The sequence below is a fragment of the Mustela erminea genome, chromosome 9 (genome assembly GCF_009829155.1).
Source record: "Mustela erminea isolate mMusErm1 chromosome 9, mMusErm1.Pri, whole genome shotgun sequence".
Classification (NCBI taxonomy): Eukaryota; Metazoa; Chordata; class Mammalia; order Carnivora; family Mustelidae; genus Mustela; species Mustela erminea.
The window spans coordinates 47,148,290-47,171,989 of record NC_045622.1 but is presented as its reverse complement, the minus strand read 5'-3'; the positions used below and the strand labels follow the sequence as shown (position 1 = coordinate 47,171,989).

The 23,700-nt window shown below is 39.8% G+C and overlaps 1 protein-coding gene across 1 annotated transcript in view; it reads right to left on the bottom strand.

The window, feature by feature from the left end:
- Positions 1–17,183, bottom strand: part of CCDC90B (coiled-coil domain containing 90B) — a 38,935-nt gene extending 21,752 nt beyond the window's left edge. Inside the window, exons 1-3 of the mRNA XM_032359667.1 lie at positions 16,647–17,183; positions 9,891–10,010; positions 8,630–8,733 (exon numbers count right to left, since the gene is read on the bottom strand). Coding sequence (XP_032215558.1) covers positions 8,630–8,733; positions 9,891–10,010; positions 16,647–16,746 — 324 coding nt within the window. The 5' untranslated portion in view covers positions 16,747–17,183. The remainder of the gene's footprint in view (positions 1–8,629; positions 8,734–9,890; positions 10,011–16,646) is intronic.
- Positions 17,184–23,700: the final 6,517 nt, after the last annotated feature.

The window sequence follows — 23,700 nt, the reverse complement described above, 5'->3', positions numbered from 1 at the left end:
GAAATAAACAATTCCATTTACAATTGCACCAAAAAGAATAAAATGCCTAGGACTAAACTTAACCAAGGAGTTAATAAATCCAACTGCATCTTTCACAGAACTGGAATAAATAATTGTAAAATTGTACAGAATGACAAAGAACTTCAAATAGCGGTAGCAATTTTGAGAATGAACAAAGCTGGAGGTGTCACGATTCCAGATTTCAAGATATACTATTAAGCTACTGTGATAAAAATAACCTGGTACTGGCACAAAAACACACACAGATAACACAAGAGAGTAGAAAGCCCCAAAATAAACCCATCCTTATATGGTAAATTTTTAAAGAAATATTTTAAAGATTTTATTTATTTGACAGAGAGATATCACAAGTAGGCAGAGAGGCAGGCGGGGGTGTGGGGAGCAGGATTCCCACTGAGCAGAAAGGCTGATGTGGGGTTCGATCCCAGGACCCCAAGATCATGACCTGAGCGGAAGGACGAGGCTTTAACCCGCTGAGCCACCCACGCTTATGTGGTAAATTAATCTATAACAAAGAATGTCAAAAATATACAATGAAGGAAAAAACAATCTGGTTAGGAATTTCTGGACCAGTGTCAATGAGTCTGCCACATGGGCACACTCCATCCCCCAAAGGAAAGATGATGCTCTCTGCCTAAGACTCTCTGCTTTTCCCCTAAGCAACAATTTTTCTTTTGCTAATAACTTTCTTGCCCTACCCGCCTATAAAAACCTTTCACTTTGTACAACTCCTCAGAGCCACACTGTACTTGCCAGATGAGCTGTTGTCAGATTTGTGAATCATTTAATAAAGCTAAGTCGATCTTTAAATCTGCTTGGTTGAGGAGTGCCTGGCTGTCTCAGTTGGTAGAATATGTAACTCCTAATCTTGGGGTCATGAGTTCAAGCCTCACATTGGGCACAGAGCTTACTTTAAAAAAAAAAAAAAAATTACTGGTTTGAATTTTTGCTATTTAGCCTTTTGGTGGGCAGTGAGGGAAAGCAAAGCAAACTTCTGGCAGCATTCAAGGAGAATGAGAAACAGAGACATGGTACCCACAAACCCTTTGAGTTCAGTGTTTCCTGCTGTTTCTGAGGGCTGTGGTAATTTCCTCTTGTTTTTGACCTCTATGTGCTCTCTCTCTCTCTCTCTTTTGTGTTTTTCCATTTAGCTCCTGACCTAATTGGCTTTCCTTTACTGGGCAGGTCAGCTTGAGATGGCAGATGGTTATGCTGGAGCCCAGTTGAGCCAGCAGAAGGGTCTTCTAGGAGCCAAGGCCTTCAGACAACAATTCCCCGTGTGGAAAACCCCAGCTAGGTTCTATGTGAATTGCTGATGGTATACACAGGGCCTTGTGGCCAGGTCAGAGTACTTCTAGTATGTTCAGGTGCAACGTTTTCTTGTTTTATGTAAATAAAGGCTCTTGCTAGCACGTATCTAGAAGGCCAAAGAGCCACAAAAATTGTTGGACAGAAGTCGAGCATTTAGAGGCTGTTAGACTGTTTGCCACCTCAAGAAGATATCATACAAAAAATAATAGCTTCGGATAATGGCTGACTTTTTCTAAGATTTAATGAAGTTTTTATAAGTAATTTAAATATAATTGTTAAGAACAAGTAAATAAAAGTTTTAGATAACCTTTTTAAAGAGTCTCCCCAATTCTTTTTGGTAGTGTAAAATCTTAAAGTTTTAAGTTAAATGATGAGTTAAATTCATTAAATATCTAGATCATTTCCAAATACGACAAAATACTAAACCATTAATTATTAAACACTGGATAGAACTAGGGTGTAGAAAAAATAATTATAAAAGGTTTATGAAAAAGGAATAAAAAAATATATTTTATTTATTTATTTGACAAAGAGAGAGATCACAAGTAGGCAGAGAAGTAGTCAGGAGGAAGCAGGCTCCCTGCTGAGCAGAGAGCCCTATGTAGGGCTTGATCCCAGGACCCTGAGATCATGACCTGATCCGAAGGCAGAGGCTTAAGCCACTGAGCCATCCAGACATCCCAAAAAAGGAATCATTAAAAAGGAATTTTAATGTGTAGTCAAACTGCTTAAGATTAACATAAATTTATTAAAAAAATAACTTTCAATATGAAAAGTTAGCTGGTGCGAGATTGGAATTTAGCTTTCTATTAAAGGGACAACGTTTTCTTGGACTTTTGGTCTTATTTTTAAGACTGTCAAAGTTCCTTTCTCTTCTAAATCTTAAATTTCATAATGATCTCTTACTCATGCGAGTGCTTTAGAATCTTTTTTGACATTTTTGGGGCACCTGAATGGCTCAGTTAAGTGTCTGACTCTTGATCTCAGCTCAAGTCATGATGTCAGGGCTGTGGAATCAGCCCCATGTCCGGCTCTGTGCTCAGCATGGAGTCTGCTTGTAGAGTCTCTTTCCTTCTGCCCCTCTCCCCACGCTTGCAAGCTCACTCGCTCTCTCTCCAAAATAAATAATTTTAAAAAATCTTTTTTGATATTTTTGACAAACTTTTCCAAATCAAATTCTAAATGAAGTCTTTTTGACCTGGCATATTCCAAAGGATTTGTGAAACCAATCAGGCTTATTTGACATGCAAATTACATGGAAAGCATTGTCAAATAAATAATATGAAGCCTTCTTTATACTGTATTTGTAAAATTGTGGTACATGTAGACAATGTCCATTCTGCTTCTGCAAAATTGGCACCTCACTGCCAGACTTTTGCGCTCCTAACGTCCTTGTAACATGGTGACAGTGTACTCCTTAATCAGAAAAATTAAAATGGGTAAGCAATGGTTATAAACTGAATAAAGAGTCAGGCATATGGGGAAGCTTAAGACAGAGGCTTGGTTCTTCCTGGCTCCCTGACAAATTCCATCTTCTATTTTTTGCATACCTTCACCCATGGTAGTACATTTAGATGACTCAAATTACAAATAGGTACTGGCGTGAAGACTTGTGGAAAACTACAAGAACAGTCTACCAGCAGGGTCTGACCTGTCTGGTCCACAATCACTGGAAAAATTGTTTTTGTTTGTTCTCAGACGCCTCAGATCTCCTTTTGGACCTTCTGAATACCAGCAGCCAGACTTCTGTGGCCACTTAGTATGTGCTATCAATGTTCTTGTTCTTGTATGTGTGTTTTCTGGATGAGTTAAAGCCTTTCCCTGCTGCAAGGCTCATACCCTCAAAGTAAAAACAAAACATAATTTTAAAAAAATGTATTTCTCACTTAGGGTATACTTTCCTCTACCTCCAATGATCAAGGCACTCACTTTGTGGACATACATCATAGGCGCCTCAGAAAAAACCTTACAAGCTTCTTGGAATTCTTTTAGTGTACAATCTTCTGCTGATTCCCTGTTGTCTTATGCTGGTATGACCAAGCTACAGTAAATCTCTCTGTAATGTCTTATGGTCAAACCTATCATCAGCAGGTTTAAGAAGTCTTCCTGGATCCCAATTCAAAAGAACATGTCAGTCACAGTCTAGAACCTAGTGACAGGGTATCATAACAGGTAACATAAGAGAGGAAGATAGCCTTTGAGTCCTGTGGACAGGGACCAAGTGCTCCTGACTACTGACAATGCTGCAAAACTAAAAGATGCTACAGACTCTAAATGTAATTTATGAGGAAGATAAGTATCTGACATCCTTTCCTTTACACTGGTATTGGCCAGCAAAAATAACGCCTTCGTCTGTATCTCCTAATACAGTTGCTAAAGGGGTGGTAACCTCTTCAGTTTGGGCTAAGAAAAAAAAAAAATCTGTGTCCCTAATTTTTCATAAGTAAAATTACATTTCATTGGTCAATTCCCACTCTTGAATTAAAAAAAGACCTACCACTGGGGAGCCTGGGTGGCTCATCTGGTTAAGCATTTTTTTAAAAAAAATTTTTTAAAAATGGATTTATTTGCGATTGGGTTATGTACATTGGGGAGGGTATGTGCTATGGTAAGTACTGTGAAGTGTGTAAACCTGACGATTTACAGACCTGTACCCCTGGGGCTAATAATACATTATATGTTAATAAAAGATTTAAAAAATGTATTTATTTGACAGAGAGACAATCACTGGTGGCTCCAGTGAACAGAAGTCCAGGATCAGATGGCTTCACAGATGAATTCTACCAAATATGAGAAGGCGAGTTAATACTACTCTTCTCAAACTATTCCAAAAAATAAAAGAGGAAGGAAAACTTCCAAATTCATTCTATGAGGCCAGCACTACCCTGATACTAAAAGTAAAGACACCACAAAGAGAATTATAGGCCAGTATCTCCAATGAACACAGATACAAAAATCTTCAACAAAAATACTAGCAGGGCACCTGGGAGGCTCGGTGGGTTAAAGCCTCTGCCTTCGGCTAGGGTTATGAGCTCAGGGTCCTAGGATCGAGCCCCGCATTGGGCTCTCTGCTCAGCAGGGAGCCTGCTTCCCTTCCTCTCTCTCTGCCTGCCTCTCTGCCTACTTGTGATCTCTCTCTGTCGAATAAATAAATAAAATCTTAAAAAAAAAAACAACTAGAAAAATGAATCCAATAACATATTAAAAAATCATTTACCACCATTATTTCTGGGATACAGGATGGTCCAATATTTTCGTATCAATCAATGTGATAACCTCACAATAACAGAAAGGATAAAAATCATATTATCCTTTTGATACAGAAAAAGCACAAAGCACAAAGACAAAGTACAACACCCATTCATGATAAAAAACTTCAACAAAGCAGGTCTAGAGGAAACATACCTCAACATAATAAAGACATTTATGAAAAACCCACAGCCAACATCATAATCAGGGGGGAAAAAGAGCATTTTCTGTAAGGTGAAGAAAAAACAAGGATGTCCACTCTCACCACTTTTATTCAATATAGTCCTAGCTACAGCAATCAAGACAACAAAAAGGAATAAAAGGCATGCAAATTGTTAAGGGAAAAGGAAACCTTTCACTATCCGTAGGTAACATACCATATATATATACATACACACACACACTATATGTACTAGTACTAGTATACATATATATATACTATATGTACTATCTATATAGATATCTATCTATATATATAGAAAACCCTAAACCACTAAAACTGATAAATGAATTTAGTAAAGTTGTAGGATAAAAAAATCAACGTACAAAAACCTGTTGTACTTCCATACACTAATAATGAAACAGGAGAAAGAGAAATGAAGAAAATAGTCCCATTTACAGTTGTACCAAATATAATAAAGTACCTAAGAATAAACTTAACCAAGGAAGTAAAAGACCTGTACTCTGAAAACTCTAAAACACTGATGAAAGAAATTCAAGACAACACACAGAAATGCAAAGATAGGGGCGCCCGGGTGTCTCCGTTGGTTAAGCATCTGCCTAGGCTCAGGTCATGATCCCAGGGTTCTGGGATGGAGTTCTGCACTGGGGTCCCTTCTCACCAAGGACTCTGCTTTTCCCTCTCCCTCTGCCACTCCCCCAGCTCATCATGCTCCTTCCCCAGCTCGCTCTCAAATAAATAAAATCTTGAAAAAAAAAAAAGAAACGCAGAGATATTCCATGGTCATGAATTGGAAGAATAAATTTTTTTTTTTTTTTAAGATTTTATTTATTTATTTATTTGACAGAGAGAAATCACAAGTAGATGGAGAGGCAGGCAGAGAGAGAGAGGGAAGCAGACTCCCTGCTGAGCAGAGAGCCCGATGTGGGACTCGATCCCAGGAACCTGAGATCATGACCTGAGCCGAAGGCAGTGGCTTAACCCACTGAGCCACCCAGGCGCCCGGAAGAATAAATATTGTTAAAAAGTCTATACTACCCACAGCAATCTATACGTTTAATGCAACTCCTATCCAATAGCGTTTTGCACAGTACTAGGACAAACAATCCAAAAATTTGCATGGAATCACAAAAGACCTTGAATTGTCAAAGCAATCTTGAAAAAAACAAAACAAAACTGGAGGTACACAATTCCAGATTTCAAGTTATATTAACAAAGCTGCAGTAATCAAAGCAGTATGGTAGTGGCACAAAAACAGAACAGAAAGCCAGAAATAAACCCACAATTACATGGTCAACTAATCTTCAATAAAGCAGGAGACAATATGCAATGGGAAAAAGACAGCCTCTTCAACAAAGGGTGCTGGGAAAACCAGACAGCTACATGCAAAAGAATGAAAATGGACCACTTTCTTACACCATACCAAAAACAAACTCAAAATGGATTAAACACTTAAATGTAAGACCTCAAACTATAAAGTCCTAGAAGAGAGCACAAGCAGTAACTTCTCTGACACTGGCAGTAGCAACATTTTTAAAATAAGTCTTCTAAGGCAAGGGAAATAGAAATAAAAATAAACTATTGGGATTATATCAAAGTAAAAAGCTTCTGCACCGCAAACAGTCAACAAAACTAAAAGACAACATACTGAATAGGAGAAGATATCTGCAAATGACATGTCCAATAAAGAGTTAATATGCAAAATATATAAGAACTTAGACAGCTGAACACCCCCCAAAACCAAATAATCCAATTAAGACATAGGCAGAAAACATGACAGACATATCTCCAGGGAAGATATGCAGATGGCCACAAGGCACATGAAAAGATGACTAATCAACATCATTTATCACCAGGAAAATGCAAATCAAAAGACAATGAGATATCACCTCATACCTGTTGTAAATAGTTAAAATCAAGAAACAACAAATGTTGGTGCGCATGTGAAGAAAAAAGGAACATTTCCGCAGTGTTGGTAGAATGCAGACTGGTGCATCCATGATGGAAAACAGTATGGAGTTCCTCAAAAAATGAAAAATAGAACTACCCTATGAACCAGTAATCACACTACTGAGCATTTAACCCCCAAAATACAAAAATACTTACTCAAAGGGATACATGTGCCATTATGTTTATTGCAGTATTATTTATAATAGCCAAATTACAGAAGCAGCCCAAGTGTCCATCAATTGATGAATGGATAAAGATGATGTGGTGATATATAAAGATACACACACACACACGAAGATTATTCAGCCATAAAAAAGAATGAAATCTTGCCATTGATAGCAACATGGAGGTAGAGCACAATGCTAAGTGAAATATGTCAGAGAAAGAAAAACACTATATAATTTCATTTATATGTAGAATCTAAAAAAAACAAACAAAAAGGCAGAAACAGACTTGTAAATACAGAAAACTAGTCTTTGCTAGAGGGGGGTGGTAGTGGAGTGATGGGTGAAATAGAAATAAAATAAGGGAATAAAATAAATAAATAAATAAGGGAAATAGAAATAAAAATAAACTATTGGGATTATATCAAAGTAAAAAGCTTTTGCACCGCAGTCAACAAAACTAAAAGACAACATACTGAATAGGAGAAGATATCTGCAAATGACATGTCCAATAAAGAGATAGTATGCAAAATATATAAGAAAAGAGAATTAAGAGGTATAAAGTTCCAGTTATAAAATAAATAAATCCTAGAATAGTCAATAACATTCATTGTAAAAACATTGTAAAAACATTGGAAAACATTGTAAAACATTGGAAAAACATTGGAAAACATCGTATAGTGACAGATAGTGACTACATATATCATGGGTTAGCACTCAGTAATGTAGAGAATTGCCAAATCACTACTTTGTACACTTGAAACTAATACAACATTGTATATCAGTCATATTTCTATAATGTTAAAAAGTATTTCTGCAAATTGTAAACCATACTTTTAACAGCACATCACCTGGGAAAGGAGGAATAAAAAAGGAAGACAAATCTTAATTCCTAAGTAAAAATATCTGTCAACTCCAAAGGGGTGAGGATATATATAAAATATATATCTTTTATGTAAATACAAAATTATAGGAAGAAAACAAATTCTTAAACACAGTGAATTCATGAATTATTATGAATTTTATGAATTATTCTACAGTTAAGCTCATTTAGCTTATTCTATGCTTTATATAAAATTATTGCTTTTTCTCCATAGCACCACAGTGACAGCTCTCAAAAATTACTCAACGTGATTCACTCTTCAGTGGCAAAGTAGAATAATTCTACCTACTTCTCAAGACTGCCAGAGGAATTACATAAAATAATACATGAGAAATCCACAGCTCTGGGCATCTCTCATCCTAAATTCTTAGTAAACAGCATTATTTGACCTTAAGGATTTATGTATCCAAATTAAAGCATATTAACAAAATTGTTCCCAGCCATGTTTATGTCCCTTCCAGCTTTTTAAGTTTGTGAAGATTAACCAGAACACACATGACTACAGTAAAATGTTTTTATCTTTTAAGTTGGCTTTTGTACTGTGGTAGGTTTTCTATGGGGAAAAAGTTATTTCACAATCTACCATCACCACTTCATATAATTCAAATAATATATCATTTTCTCATATAACAAAACATTTGACAAAATCTCATTCTCTGTGCTACCATAATTTTATTATGACTCTTCTAACTTTGCAATCTCTTTAGATACTGACTTTACCAAAGAGTTTTGCTTCCTGTTCTCTGGTTCCCTTGTAGAGTGTAAGGAAGATGTAGGTGTATGTTCAGGAGGTGGGTGGGTAGTCAGAGATGCAGTATAAAAAAGACTGTCCAATGAAACTGTCAGAAATGATAATAATGAAAATATTACCTGTTGAGTTCGAGTAACCATCTCCTTGTAGATACTATCCAGGCTGATATTTGATAAAGTAGTTAATGCTGATACAATTGTTTCTGCTTGTGCTTTGTCAAATCCTGTAAACAGCAAATAAGTATTTATGTTTTTGTAAAAATGTATATCTTTATCAACCTGAACAGCTAGAATAACTTTCCTCATCAAATTATTGTTAAAATAAGGTTACAATTAAAAATTTCAGAGTAGGTTATTCTCTAATAGCACTCTGTAATTTTAATTCCCACTGATCCATTTCCTTACACCTCCATCAACACTGGATATTGCTAGTGGTTTTGATTTTATAATTGGCATTAAAAAGTGAAATGGCACTGCATTATTTATCCTTAAATTTGCATTTCTTTAGTCAAGTAACTTTACATATATTTATTGCCTATTTATCTTTTCTGTGAGCTATTTATGGCTTTTGCCCATTTTTCTATAAAGTTACTGTAATTTTTTTATTGATTCATATGAACTCTTCGTATATTAAAGCAATAGGTTCACTGTCATGTATGTTCCTAACATTTCTAACTTTGTGAATGATACCTTTAGATATACAGATTTAAGTATTTCAGTAATCACATTGGTCAGTCTTTTCTGCTTTTGAGTTTTAGGTCTTGCTTCCTCAGTCTCAAAGTCTTAAAATATTCTATATTCTAGCATTTTTAATAGCTTTTCTCTCATTTTTTTATATTTGACTTTTAATCAATCTGTAATTTATTTTTCAATGAGAGTATCTAATGTTTTTTCAAATATCTAGCCATATAATCTATCAATTTACTAAATAGCCCTTCCTTCCCTAATTTATAATACCTTCTTTATTGTTTGCTAAAAATGTCTACATGTATCTGAATGCCATTCTATTAATTCTATTCCTGTACTATCACATAATTTAAATTACTGTTTCGGTATCTGGTAATCGTTTGTCTTCTTTTTTGCTGTTCTTAAATAGTCCTTGCACTTCCATGAGAACTTTAGTATCAGCCTAGAAACTAGTTTTTCTTTTCTACATAATCATACTACACATGTAATTTTTTGTTTTTCCCCCACTTAATCTGAGTATTTCTCCTATCAGTAAATATTCCTCAACACTATTTTTTTTGACTGAAAAATATTCCACTGTATGGATGGCGCTTGTATTTAAAATGACTCTTAATTGTTCATAATAATGATACTGTCTTCACTAGGTAATTTACTGTGACTGTTAACATTCTTTCAAGAGGTACCCGTTTCTTACCATGAGTTTCCAAATCCTGAACCAGTGCATGGGTATCAAAAGTTAATTTCCTTTGTTCTAAAGGAGTTATGTCCACTCGCCTCATATCATATCCTTCCTTGGTTGTGGTGGTGAAGAAATCTGAAAAAGAAGACAGGTGTCTTCCTTGTAGTAACCAACACAAGCATGACATTTTAGCTTCTAAGGCATTTCTTCTATTTAGCACACAGTTCCAGCTCCTAGGAATCCTATAATGTCAAGGAAGAAAACTGAGTCTTCTGAGTGGCCCTCTCTTTCATCTGAAAAGTTTCTATTCTATATTCTATTCTATAATGGCGACCACTGCAAAAATATTCCCTTTCCTCCTTTTAATATTCAGATATATTTTGTCAGGAGTCAGTTGAAAGTTGTAACATAATATACATCAAAATCTTTAGGGGTGGGGCACCTGGGCGGCTCAATCGGTTAAGCATTTGCCTTTGGCTCAGGTCATGATCCCAGGGTCCTGGGATCAAGCCCCATATCAGACTCCCTGAGCGGGGAGTCTGCTTGTCCCTCTCCCTCTTTCCCCCGATTGTTCTCTCTCTCTCTCTCAAATAAATAATTAAAAAAAAAAAAAAAAGCTTTAGGGGTGCCTGGGTGGCTCAGTCATTAGGTGTTTGCCTTTGGCTTAAGCTGTGATCCCACGGTCCTGGGACTGGTCCTGGGACTGAGCCTCAAGCCGGGCTCCCTGCTCTGTGGGAAGCCTGGTTCTCCCTCTCTGACTCCCCCTGCTTGTGTTTCCTCTGTAGCTGACTCTCTCTCTGTCAAATAAAATCTAAAAAAAAGGGCAAGCTTTGGATATTACTGCCAAGTCTCTCATTACTGGAAGAGTAGAAACCACCCAACTCTCCTAGGGGCCAAGAAGTCTTTTATAGAGCTCCAGTAATTATTTATACCTAAATCACCATATAAAGTAGCTTTCTGAATGCCCACTCTCTTACATACCCATTTTATTTCCATCACAGTTCTCAGCTCTAACCTGAAACTGTCTGGTTTGTTCCTCTGAACCAAAATGTAAGTTCCATGAAACTATGAGTTTTTTATCACTGTACCTTCAGTACCTAGAACGGTGCTTGGCAGATAACTGAGTCACAATATTTTACTGCTGAATCAACCGATAAATTTGATTTTAAATCCTAGGGTATACACTACTATCAACACAAAGGCCCTAGCAAATTTCTCATTTTTGCGATAAATTGTCCCATTTCAATAAATTCCCATTTTTTAACCTAGACAGAGTATGGTCCTTTTCCATATATTACTGATGAATTTCATTAAAAGGTATTCTTCAGAACTTTGTGTACATATAACTTCATTACTATTATTATGTATTAAATAAAATAACAGCTAATTATTGTAACTATTAATTGAATAGTAGGTACTATACTAGATTTTTTTTTTTTAGGAGATTTTATTTGAGAAAGTTATTTGAGAAAACGAGCAAGAGAGCCTGACACAGGGCTTGATCCCAGGACCCTAGAATCATGACTTGGGCTGAAGACAGATGCTTAAAACAGATTGAGCCACCCAGGCACTCCATATACCAGATATTTTATATCTTATGAATGCAAGGTGGTATTACCTATAGTTTTACAAAAGAAATGACCTAGAGTCATTGGCATAATCAGAATTAAGACTCAAGTCTTCTGACTCCAAAGCTCATGCTCTGTCACCCTATGCTGTCTCTTTTTTTTTTATCCTAAATCACTTTATTTATCTAAATACTTAAAAGACATAGCTGCAACCTCAGGTATTACTTTTCTGCTAGGTGATGTAGGGAAAATGTCATTATTTCCTATGTATTTTTTCACCCGAATGCCAGGCACAGGGCATGATGTGCAAAACCAGACATAACTGATGCCTTTGCTGACTTTGTGGACTAGTAGGCAGGAAAGAGATATTTAAAAATAGCATTTGAGTATAAACTCTAAATTCAATGATAAAAAAGTAATGGCCAGTTCTTTATATTTATATTCATTCAAATACTCAGATAAAAAAGGAATCGGATGTAAAGGTGGATCAATTTTGCGCACATGGACATACACATTAGTACAGTGGACAGCAACCTTTTTGGCTCTGAGTGCCATCTAGAAGAGTTAAGCAATGTCCCTCTGCATCAACATTAGATTTGAATAAGAGAAAAGAAAAAAATGAGGGAAAAAGAGGGGCAGATTTCAGTAATATTTCTAATAGCAATTGTATTAGGAATGATTAGTACCCACAGTTACCCAACCTTGATTAGAAGTTTAGTATTTCATTTGGGGTTTACTGCAGGGAAGGGGAGATTATATGTATACACACACACACACACACACACACACACGTACATGAATGAATGGCACGATACTGCTTTCACCCCTGTTATTTATCCTTAAAATTCTCATGTTATGGATGAGAAAAACAGGTTCAGAAATGCTAAGTAACTGCCTGAGATCTTATGGTCTCAGAGCGAGGCAGATGACTGCACAATTCCTCTTTCTTCCATGAAGGGAAGCTTCCCACTGATACAAGAGAGAGACCAAATAAATATCTAACACTGCTGCAAATCTCTGCAGGATATCTCTGCAGAGATTACAGCTGCAATCTCATGTCCCACTGTGCTCAATTTGGCCCTCTGCTCTCAAGGACTCTTAATTCTTTAATTCCCTTAATAATTTAAGAATGTTCTCCTTTTCTCTGCCTGCTCATATTTATCCTTCAGTGTTCAGTTCAAATGTCTCCTCCACCAGAAAGCCAGGTGTTTTCTTGTTAGGGTTTTCCACAGGATCCTAGAACGTTACTTTGCCATACCTCAAAATTTACACATTTATATGATTATTAACTGTTTACTTTTCCCACTAGGCCAGGGATCAGGTTAGCAAACCACAGCCTGAAGGCCACCACCTCCTATTGTTCTAAACAGCTTTACTGCAACACAACCATGCTCATTCACTTATGAATGAAAAAAATGAGAATTATCTAAATATAAACTCTAAGTTCAAATGATAAAAAAGAAACAGCCAGTCCTTTTTACACCTCTGGGTGTTTTCAATACAAGAAGAGTATTAAGTGACTATATGGTCCACAATGCCTACGTAATGCCTACAATGCTCCTTGTAGAAAACTCTACCACCGCATTAGATTACAAGGTCCCTATCAGCAGGAACCACACCTGTTGTTGCTCATCATGGAATCCCCAATGCCTAATACAACTCTGCGTGCTCAGCAGACATTTGCTGATTAACAGAAACTGTATTAGGTGTTGTGGATACAATGAAGATCAAGGCCATGGTTTTAAATCATGTGCTATCAAGATATATCCATAACGGAATAGAGAGGAGAGACATTTGGTCCTTGATGAGAATAAAGGGTTAAAAATGGCTATCTGGATGAAATCTTACCATCTGCAGCAATGTGGATGGAACTAGAGGATATTATGCTAAGTCAAGTCTATCAGAGAAAGGCAATTATCATATGATTTCACTCATATGTTATTTAAGAAACAAAACAGTGATAGGGGAAGGGAAGGGAAAATGTAAAATAAACAAAACCAGAGAGGAAGACAAACAGTAAGAGACTCTTAACTACAGGAAACAAACTGAGGGTTGCGGGATGGGAGGAAGTTGGGGGGATGGGGTAACTGGGTGGTGGGCATTAAGGAGGACACATGACACAATGAGCACTGGGTGTTATAAGCAACTGATGAATCACTGAACTCTACTGTGAACTAACAGAACACCATATGTTAACTGAATTTAAATAATTTTTTTAAAAAATGGCTAGTTATAAAAGATTGACAGTAAATCTTAAAGAGTTACAGTAAACCTTACAAGTAAACCTTAAAGAGGGGTTAGCCAGGCAGGAGGAACAGGATGAGCAAAATTCACAAAGGCATGAGCTGTCTTTGCTATTTCTACCTTGGGTTCTATTTACTATGGGGCTGAGGAGAAACAGAGAAGGATCTGTGGAACATTCATTCCTTAGGTGTACTCAAACAGTTATGTAATCTTTGGCTAAGTCCCAATCACCCTAAGAACTAGGTGCTGACACCTTCCCTTGCAGTAGGACTTTAGAGAGCACTCTTTGGAGGGAATAAGGAAATGGAAAAGCTTTGATACCACAGCAGGGCTTCACAAGTACTTCAACTCATAAGCACCCCCACGCCCCGCCTCCAAAAGCACTTTTAAGAATAAGTCTTTGCAAGCAGATTAATAGGTAGAAGAGAGGAAGTAGCCGGAATCACCGTTCTTAGCTCAAGATGGGATAACAGGTCCTTGATACCTTAAAAGTTCCCAGAACTTATACGATTGTACAAAACCCCAAACCCCTCCTTTCATATCTATCTTGTAGTTTTCTTAAAGTAAGAACCAAACTCTGTTTAAAGACTTAACCAGCATCACAAAGCTGTTAACCTGTGTATCTTGGATTAGCACTCTGGCCTACCTTGAACCAAGATGCCTCTTTACCAGCAAAGGCCAGATTTTACTTTACATTAACACACGTAAAATCCTGCCTCACTAATTCTAAGCTACAAGTTTTCTATCAACTTCTGCTAACTTCAGAGAAACAATACTTCAGTGACATAGCTGGTTATTAATATACATTTCTATACGCTGGTCTGTTGGCAGGCATTTTGCTAGATACATCAGAATTACCAGAATTAAGTAACACAGATATCCCTGGGCTCCACCCGTGAGGAACAACTCCATAGTTCTGCAGTGGAGGTTAAAACTATGTACTTTTACAAAGTATCCGCAGGGTTTCTCTTCCGCTACATTTGGGAACCAGTAATGAACTAGGAATCCAGCACTATTAAAACTTAGACAAACTGCATCACCTTCCCATCTCTTCTATTATTTACCTTTTTTTTTTTTTTAAGATTTTTATTTATTTGTCAGAGAGAGAGCGCACGCGAGAGCGAGCACAGGCAGACAGAGTGGAAGGCAGACAGAGTGGAAGGCAGAGTCAGAGAAAGAAGCAGGCTCCCCGCGGAGCAAGGAGCCTGATGTGGGACTCGATCCCAGGACGCTGGGATCATGACCTGAGCCGAAGGCAGCTGCTTAACCAACTGTGCCACCCAGGCGTCCCAAAAACCTATTTTTGACACAAACATTTAGCCTTACCTAAGTAAGGCCTCCAAAAATTGCACTATCAATTCTCTAATGTTTCATTCTGCGGACACTCTTGGTATTTACACCAAAGAGCCAATTAAAGCAGAAAAGAAACGCTTATTATTTACCTTTAAAAATGATATTGAACTAAATAACTGAGATCCTTCCACAGGTCGAGGTCAAGGTTTTTAAATTCCTTCATTACTGACATTATTAGTCAAGTTTAAACTACACAGTAAGTATTCAATTAATATTTGAGTACACAAATCCTATTAGGTATAACAGGCCACTTAAGATTTCTCCAAGAAAGATTTAAGTAGGGTAACTCAACAAATGTTAAAAGACATCACTGTTTACTTAAGTATTTTCTAGTACTTCAAAAGTTCATTCTCCGAAACTGTTCAATAATCTTTGTTTACATATTCAAATGAAAACACACATTCTCTCAAAATTTACAAAGTAAGATTGAAAATGGGTTGACTTCCCAAGGTTCAAAATACGCTATCTCCTTTTTTCAAAAGTCCATCATCATGCCTAAGTCAACTCAACACCTAAATACGTAAGCAAATACCTGGTGACAGACACTGGGAGTTCAACAGCAGCCTTACAGATGGGGGAATCAACAACTGCAATCTTTTTTTTAAGATTTTATTTATTTACTCGACAGAGATCACAAGTAGGCAGAGAGGCAGGCAGAGAGAGAGAGAGGAGGAAGCAGGCTCCCTGCCGAGCAGAGAGCCCGATGCGGGACTCGATCCCAGGACCCTGAGATCATGACCCGTGCCGAAGGCAGCGGCCTAACCCACTGAGCCACCCAGGCACCCAACAACTGCAATCTTACTGTGAAAGTGAAGCAACTGGCAGAATGGCACAAAGTACAGTGGGCACTGGGCGGCTCATTTCCCACGGCACTGAAGATTGAAGACGGTGAACAGAGAACGCTAAGGTCAGTACCAAGTGCCTGTTCTGGAGACAGCCTTACAGAGTTCTTAAAAATGTGAGGGGAGATTCTGGAATCATCTTTCAGCATAAAGTCTGACGACCTTCAGGACACAATGCTAACGAGGGTGCCAACAAATCCAACACTTGCAGGTTCCAGCATTCGCGTTTTGTTTGGCTTTGCATGGCTCCTCTGTGACCGCAGAGTACTAGAAATTACAGCGAAAACAAAGCTGGCCTGACCTGAAATGTATGCTGTGGTCTACCAAACACGGGGGCTTTAGACAGCACCCAAAAAACACAGCCTAAGTTTGAAGAGCCACGAAAGAAGCCAGAACTCTCAGACCCGACTGATCTTGACTGGTCTCGCAGAGGGCGGGGATTGACAGCCTCGTCAGACCGTAAGAAGGAAACCGAGCCTGAGAAAGAAGCCGGGGGCGGGGGAGGGGAAGAACTCTAGTGGCGGAGCCAGGGGGGAACCCCAGGCTCTCAAACGCGCACTCTCAGGAGAAGGCGGTGCTCTCCGGGGTCCCTCGCCCTTCCCGCCCCAGTGCAAGCCGGGGAGACCCTGCGGCGGGGTCGCCCGCACCTGGCGGGGTTGGGAGGGGCGTGGCACCGTGGCCTAGGGCGCTCCCGAGGAGGTAGGAACCACCGGCTATCTCCCCACAGAATACTCAGGCATCGGTGACAAGCTGCCTCGTCTCACCTCTCCGCAGGGCCGGTGAAAAAACCCCGCCGAGGCTCGAAAACCGGCGGCCCTCATTGCCCTCAGAACACAGGAGCCGCCGAACACAGCGACTCCACATTTCCGGTTTTCAGCTGGCGGGAGGAGGCGAAAGGGTGCGGGGTGGGGGGGGGGTGGTGCGGGGGGGCGGGGGTGCTGAATCACGCTCAGGCTTTCGGGCAAGGTAGTTCTGGCACCGCGAGGATGCTGGGAAGTGTAGTTTTTCGCCTGCCCCACAAGACACCACCAGCGGAGCCTCCAGTCGCGGTCCCGCAGAGATGGGCTTCTTCACAGATGGACCCACAGCTCACGAGCATGGTTCACAGTGGCTCCCGCTCCTCGCACCGTCCCTTCCCAACCAGCGCACGACGTTACCGCCCTAAGAAAGCGGGACGGTGTTTGAGACCTTCCAATTCCCGTTTCCTAGCAGTGAGGTACAGCTCAACAGCAGAGGTTCCGCGGGAAAGCCAGCGGCCATTACTTGAGAGGGAGTCACATCCTACCGCCGGGCAAGCTGGGACTTGAAATCCTCGTCCGCTGAGCATTCCGGGAGATCGCGCAGGAACCTGGGATATGTAGTCGAACGAGGCCTTCATTCGTGTTGCTTCATGCCTACTGCTTCGCCCTCTTGTGTGTAGGAGGACGAACTTCAGTTGGTTTAGTTCCCGTCTGGAGGGAAACAATTTCTGTTTCCAGAGTGGACTTGATTTTCACCACTTAAGCCCTTTGAGACCTGTTACTTCAGACTTTGTTCCACAAAGTAAAAATCCTGAAAATAACAACACACAGTAGTTGTGGGGTTCAAATATGCTCATATATTCTTTGTGAATTCTAAAGTGGTCCCAATAGTTAGGTTTTAGTGGTTTAATTATTCTCACAAGGATGTAAACAGTTACCCCTGGATTTTCCTACTTGTTTTCAAAGCTTTGTAAGTATCAGCTGCTTAACGAGCGCCATACTAAGCACTGAGGCCCATTAAAGGAACAACACTTGATTCCTGTCAGCAAGGGTTTTAACAGGCAATTCATGGAGAAGGCTATTAAAAAATTGAAGAAAAAAATGGAAAAGCTTAAATTCACCGGGAAAATGAAAAAAGCAAACATAAATATATACCAGTTTTACCTATTAAAGTTAAAAAAAGTTATCGATGCCAGCAAATACGCAATTAGATAGGGTCACCCATACTGCTGGCAGGAGTGTAAGTTAGTACAATACATTCGGAAAGCAATTTAATAATATATATGAAATTATAAAAAGTGAATAGCCAGAGGTTCACTTCTAAAAACCTACCCTAAGCAAAAGTAATCATAGCTATAACAAATATTTTTAAAAATTATAACCTATGGTATTTTATTTTAATAGTAAAATTTAAAAATCTAAATACTCAATGTGATTCAGCAACTTGCACAAATGCCCCAAATTGGAATACTATACAATCATATAGTTGGAATTATTATTCAAATGGGATTATTATACAATCATGGAATATTATATAATTATTAACATGATATAATTATTTAAAAAATTCTTTACATATGCACATATATATTAATGATATATATAAGTGTATGTATATCCCATATGATTGTAATTCTGTCAAATGACATGATGATCACTGTTCTGGAAGTAATGATTATGGAAAAAAGTGTACCTTTTTGTATAGCCACACTTATTGGTTATTATTTACATTACTGTAAAACTCCACGACAGAAATAAAGTATTGATTAGTCAGGTGACCAAAGCAGGGCTAATTATTCTCTTTCACGGAACTCCTGTAGTGACCCATGTCCTTGCTCTTGCCCTTGTAGTTCTTGCTTGTATCCATGATGGTAGAGACACATCTGTCACTGTTTTCTCCAACACCTGGCATATCATCTCACCCCTAATGAGCCTTCAGGAAGATGTTTTGAATGAATCAATAAACGTTTGAAATATAGTCATCGTTTGGTGAGGTGACCTGATAGACTGGGGCATCGGAGTCATTTGGAAGATCAGGCGGAATTGGGGGAGATAAAATTGAAAATAAGAAGAAAAAGACTAAGGAATTGGGCTTGTACGATAGACTCTCAGGTAATTTTGAATGTTTTTTTAGCCCAAACTGATAAAAGCTAGTTTGAGTACCTTTCCAGGAAACAGTCTTCGCCATTTGCTGGGTCAGGCTTATGAATCATTGCTCCTCCCAGTGTCTGATGAGGTGACCTGGCCATGAGAAGTGCTCTCTCTCTGAAAGCAGCTTGATTTAGCCGCACCTCAGGCCAGTAACTTAGCAGGGAAGTGGGTCCTACCTTCTTCATTGTGAAGGGACACTTTTATTGTGTTTTTGCTCTTAATGAGCCCCCAATTTAAAAATATCTTACACTCTTTACCAACCACATATACGAAGCCATTACGTATTTTCCTATTTTTGATTATTTTAAGACCTAGATAACTAGCATTTAGTGAGTAGGAGATACGCAGTGCTGATCCAATACCAAAACTGGTAATGTCCTGAAGGACAAAGCACTTGCCAGTTTGTGTGTGTGTGTGGTTTTCAGTTTCATCTGCAGTGATGCTACAATTTCCTTGGGCATTGTGAAATTCCAGGTCCCTCATGAAGACCCCAATAGTTTTCCTTCTGAGGCCCAGAAGTCTGGGAACCCAGGTTGGGCATAATTGCAAGAGATGGTGAATGCAGCTCTGCTGACTTCAAGGAGAGAAGATGCAGCCTGGACCGCTCCCCATATTGGTTCTTTTCTCTAGGAATAGGTGATGTGAAGGAGCCCTAATGTATTTTTTAGAGCACGTGAGTGAGGCTTTGGGAGACAGATGTGACCCAATGGGATCCTCTTCCTTCCTTAGTTTACTTTGAGTTTTTGACACTAGAGGGAGTATGTGGACAGGAAAGAAGACCATCTTTCGCCCTTGTTTCTACAACTGATTTTGTAGTTTTTGTATAATGAGTGAGAGGAGCCCATTGTCACCAAAGTTTTGTGCTAGTTTATGTTTTTTTTTTTTTAAGATTTATTAATTTATTTGAGAGAGAGCACAGGGAAGGGCAGAGGGAGAGAGAAACTTAAGCAAACTCTTCACTGAACTCAGAGCTTACTTGGGCTTGATCATGAAACTTAATCGACTGAGCCACCCTGGGCCCCTGTGCTAGTTCATGTTAATATCACATTTCTCATGGCTTGAAAGTGACTACAAACCCCCTACCCCCACGGCTCTGAGACCTTCTTTTCCTGATTATACTAAGGAGCTGGCAATGACAACCAATGACAAGTTTCTTGATTATAGTAAATCAAGAAAAAGATTTAAAAGGAAAGAAAAAGAGAACAAAAGAATTGTTAAAACATTACTGTATTTTGCAATGTGACATCATGCCTGACAGTGTCTCTCACTGGTTATTCATTTATTCTTTCAATTAATCCTTAAGGAGTACTATTTATGATGTCAGGCACTTTGCTAAGCCATAAGGATCCAGACATAAGAGTCAATGCTGCCCTCTGATTGTTATCAGTCTAACTATGATCAACACTATGATGAAGGAGAAAGGTGCTGGGACATCTGGGTGGCTCAGATGGTGAAGCACCTGCCCTCGGCTCAGGTCATGATCTCAGGGTCCTGGGATGGTGTCCTGCATCTGGCTCCCAGCTCAGCAGGGAGACTGCTTCTCTCTCTCCCACTGCCTCTCCCCTTCCAGTACTCTTTCAGTCTCTCTCTCTCTCAAATAAGTAAATCTTAAAAAAAAAAAAAAAAAGAAAGAAAAGAAAGAAAAAAAAAAGAGAGAAAGGTACCAAGGAGAAAAGTCCCTTACACCAAGGGAAGGAACTCTTGATACATGGAACTTTCTTCATTTCTTCATGGAAGCTCACTCATTCCTCTACATCAGTACATTTGAGCTCCTTAGTAACATCATGAGTGAGGCAGTTTTAATCCTATTTCACAGATGGGAAAACTAAGGTTCAGAAGGCTGAGGTGACCTGTGTCCCATGTCACAGAGCAAGTAAGGGGTTGAGCTTAGAACTGAATGTACTGCTTGCGGTACAGAGAAGTCACACTGTCACTCATTCCTCCACCGTTGCTGTTCATGGCACATGGGGCACAAACTGTGAAATCATGGCTGCTATTAGGGACACGTGGCCTCTCCTCCTCCAGGAGGCTATTCTGCATCCTTTTTCATTTGTTCAAGAAAACAAAAGCTCTCATACAGGGGTGACAACTAGGTTTTATCTTCATGACGACTCTCTTGGACTGACTGCTCGGAACAGAGCGTTGAGTGGTCTGAGGCCACATCCTGGTGTGGTAAGGAAGAGTGCCCACTGTGGACTGGCCACGTCTGCCACAGATGCAGGAAAGAGAAGGGACTGCACAAGTGCCGTTTGTAGTACACCAAGATCCTGCACCAGTCACGACGTTTCACGACAGTCACGACATCCACCTCCACCGCCAACACCCACTGTGTCCACTTTCTCTTATTCCTTCCCTTCCCAGCAGAAATGGTTCCTGTCCACTTACTAATAGCTTCAGTTGCCTGAGCAGGTAATGGGTTCAAGGCACTTGGCATATATTACCGCCAGGCCTCACAACAATCCTGCAAGGTTCAGCGAGGTTCAGTGACTAGTTCAAGGGCACATGAGGAGTAAGTAATTAAGTTGAACCCTGAACCAAAAGGTGACTTTTACTTACATTTTGTGGTGGGCCATGAGTACCTTCCTATTTACTGTTTGCTTAAAGCCTCACAACGCCCCCAGGAGGTAGTTCTCTGGGTTTACAGCTGGGGGAGGCAGAGACCCAAAGGAGAGGAGCTGGCTGCAGAGTGGGGGAGCCCTCCAGACTGGAGTTCAGGCCTTCACCTGCTGCTCCTCCCCTCCCCCTGCCGAGAAGAGCCCTGGATTGCACAGAGCCTTTTGCACAGAGCTGATCTACACCACCATGGGGAGACTCTGGGGGCCCCTGATTAATTTTATTGAGCGTTTTGAGTGATAGTACAAAGCTCTGGAGGAGGGAGGAAACCTGAGAGGATTGCTCTAAAATTAAGCATTTTAAAGTAAACAGTAGCGTTTATCTTACATTTGCATTATTTTACAACCACTACCTCTATCTTGTTCCAAAATGTTTCCATCTCTGCAGTGTAAATTGTTGATGCAGTAAGCAAGCTCTCCTCACTGCCTGCTCTCCCAGCCCTTAGCTACAGCCAGTCTGCTTTTTGTCTCTGTGGCTTCATCTGTTTTGGGTACATCATCCTTTTTATGGCTGGATGACATTTTTTCGACGTACGTACCACAATTATCTATTCATCCACCAATGGGCATTCAGGCTGTTTCTGCTTCGTGACTATTGTGAAGGGTGCTGCTGGGAACATGTGTGCACACGTGCTTGAGTATCTATTTTCAATCCTTTGGCATATACCTTGGAGCGGAATTGCAGGGTCATAAGGCAATTCTGTTCAACTTTTGGAGGGTAGACCCATTTGTTTTTGATGGGGAATTCATTGTAAAATAGATAGACATGTGTTTTCGGAAGACCCAGAGATGAAAAGGGGTATCTTCTACAGATTAACAGAACCAGGATGGCTAGATATGAAAAGATGAGATGTGGCGAAGAAACTCCATTCCTCCAAAGAGCTATGGGCAGGAAGGGATGTGTGTGAGGTGAGGGGTGAAAAGTAGCCTGAGGTACAAAGCTTCAGTGGGGGTGGGAGCTCTCCTTAAGAGGGCACCTCTCCTGGAGGAGCTGCCCCTTCCTCTCAGCCCCAAGGGATGCTTGTGACACTGCCCAGCTCCAGGAAGCTGCAGAAAGCCCAGCAGGATTGTGAACCTCTTTAAATGTGAGCATTTTATGGATATTTGCACTGCCATATTAGGGATTGTGGCCATAAATGAACAATAAAAATACTGTTACAGCAATTCTATCAGAACTTGAGGCCTGAACTTGGAACTACTACAGAAAGAGAGACTGAGAATTCTCAAAACCTCAACACTAACAGGTGGCCACTGAAGGCAGGAATGTGTGCAATGTGGGCTGTGTGGCCCTAGGAAAGGACCGTAATGCAGAATCAGGACAACAAATGAGGAACTGCTGGACAGGAAGAGGGCAGAAATATTTCTTTAGATCTACCTGGCTAAGGTTCAGATGGTTTCACCGTTCCTGAAGATACCTTCCTATCCCAGTGTGGTGGTTATAACTGGTTTTACTTGTGTTTTAAAAATTTGCATAGTAATTTCTATATGTTTTATTTGATGGGTTAGGCTTGTTTATTCTCAACTTTTTGTGGCCACTATTAAGGTTCCAAACACTGAATCATGCAGAGCAGATTCTGATGTCCAGAATGGGCAGACCTGTTACGTAGTTCACACATACAAAAATGTCCAAATATAGGTGTTTTCTGGATTCAAGGCCTTGATCCAAACACCATTTATGTTGCCACCTTGGTCAAATGGATGCCAAGATGTCAGTATGATTTCTGATAAGGTGGCAAGTCTTAAGTTGATGGGCACATGCAAAGGGTTCAGCCCTTCTGGTTTAAATTACCCAGACACTTGCCTTAGCTCACTCCTCACTACAGCAGCACGGTACAAAAGATAAACATCAGAAGTTATGTTCTTTTGGAGAGGAAGGCGCATTCCCATCTGGATCTGAAATCTGAAGCCGGCGGTCCTCAAACATAAGCAGTTTCTTTACAGAAAGTTCCAACAAGGAGGAGAAAATCTTGGAACCGATCTCGCTTTTGCCTACAAAATGATCAAACTGTAATTATCACATTTAAGGGGTAATTGTTCCAATTGTACCAGAATGGGATGCTCCAGCCCTCTTTCTTCAGCTGACACAAATAGAACTGCTCTGAAGATGGAATGGTACTTCCAGAACAGCTTGCTTTGAGCTTGTTCTTTTTATAGTGACACTCGGGTCAGGGAGAGGTGCTGCGTGGGCAGGCCCAAAGGAGTCTGCTGGGGTGTAGGCCCCTGAAGCTCTTCCCTCTCCCCAGCCAGGCTCTCTGATAACCCCCTGCAGCCACAGACCCAGACCCCAGAGTAGCACCCACATTGACCTAAAACAT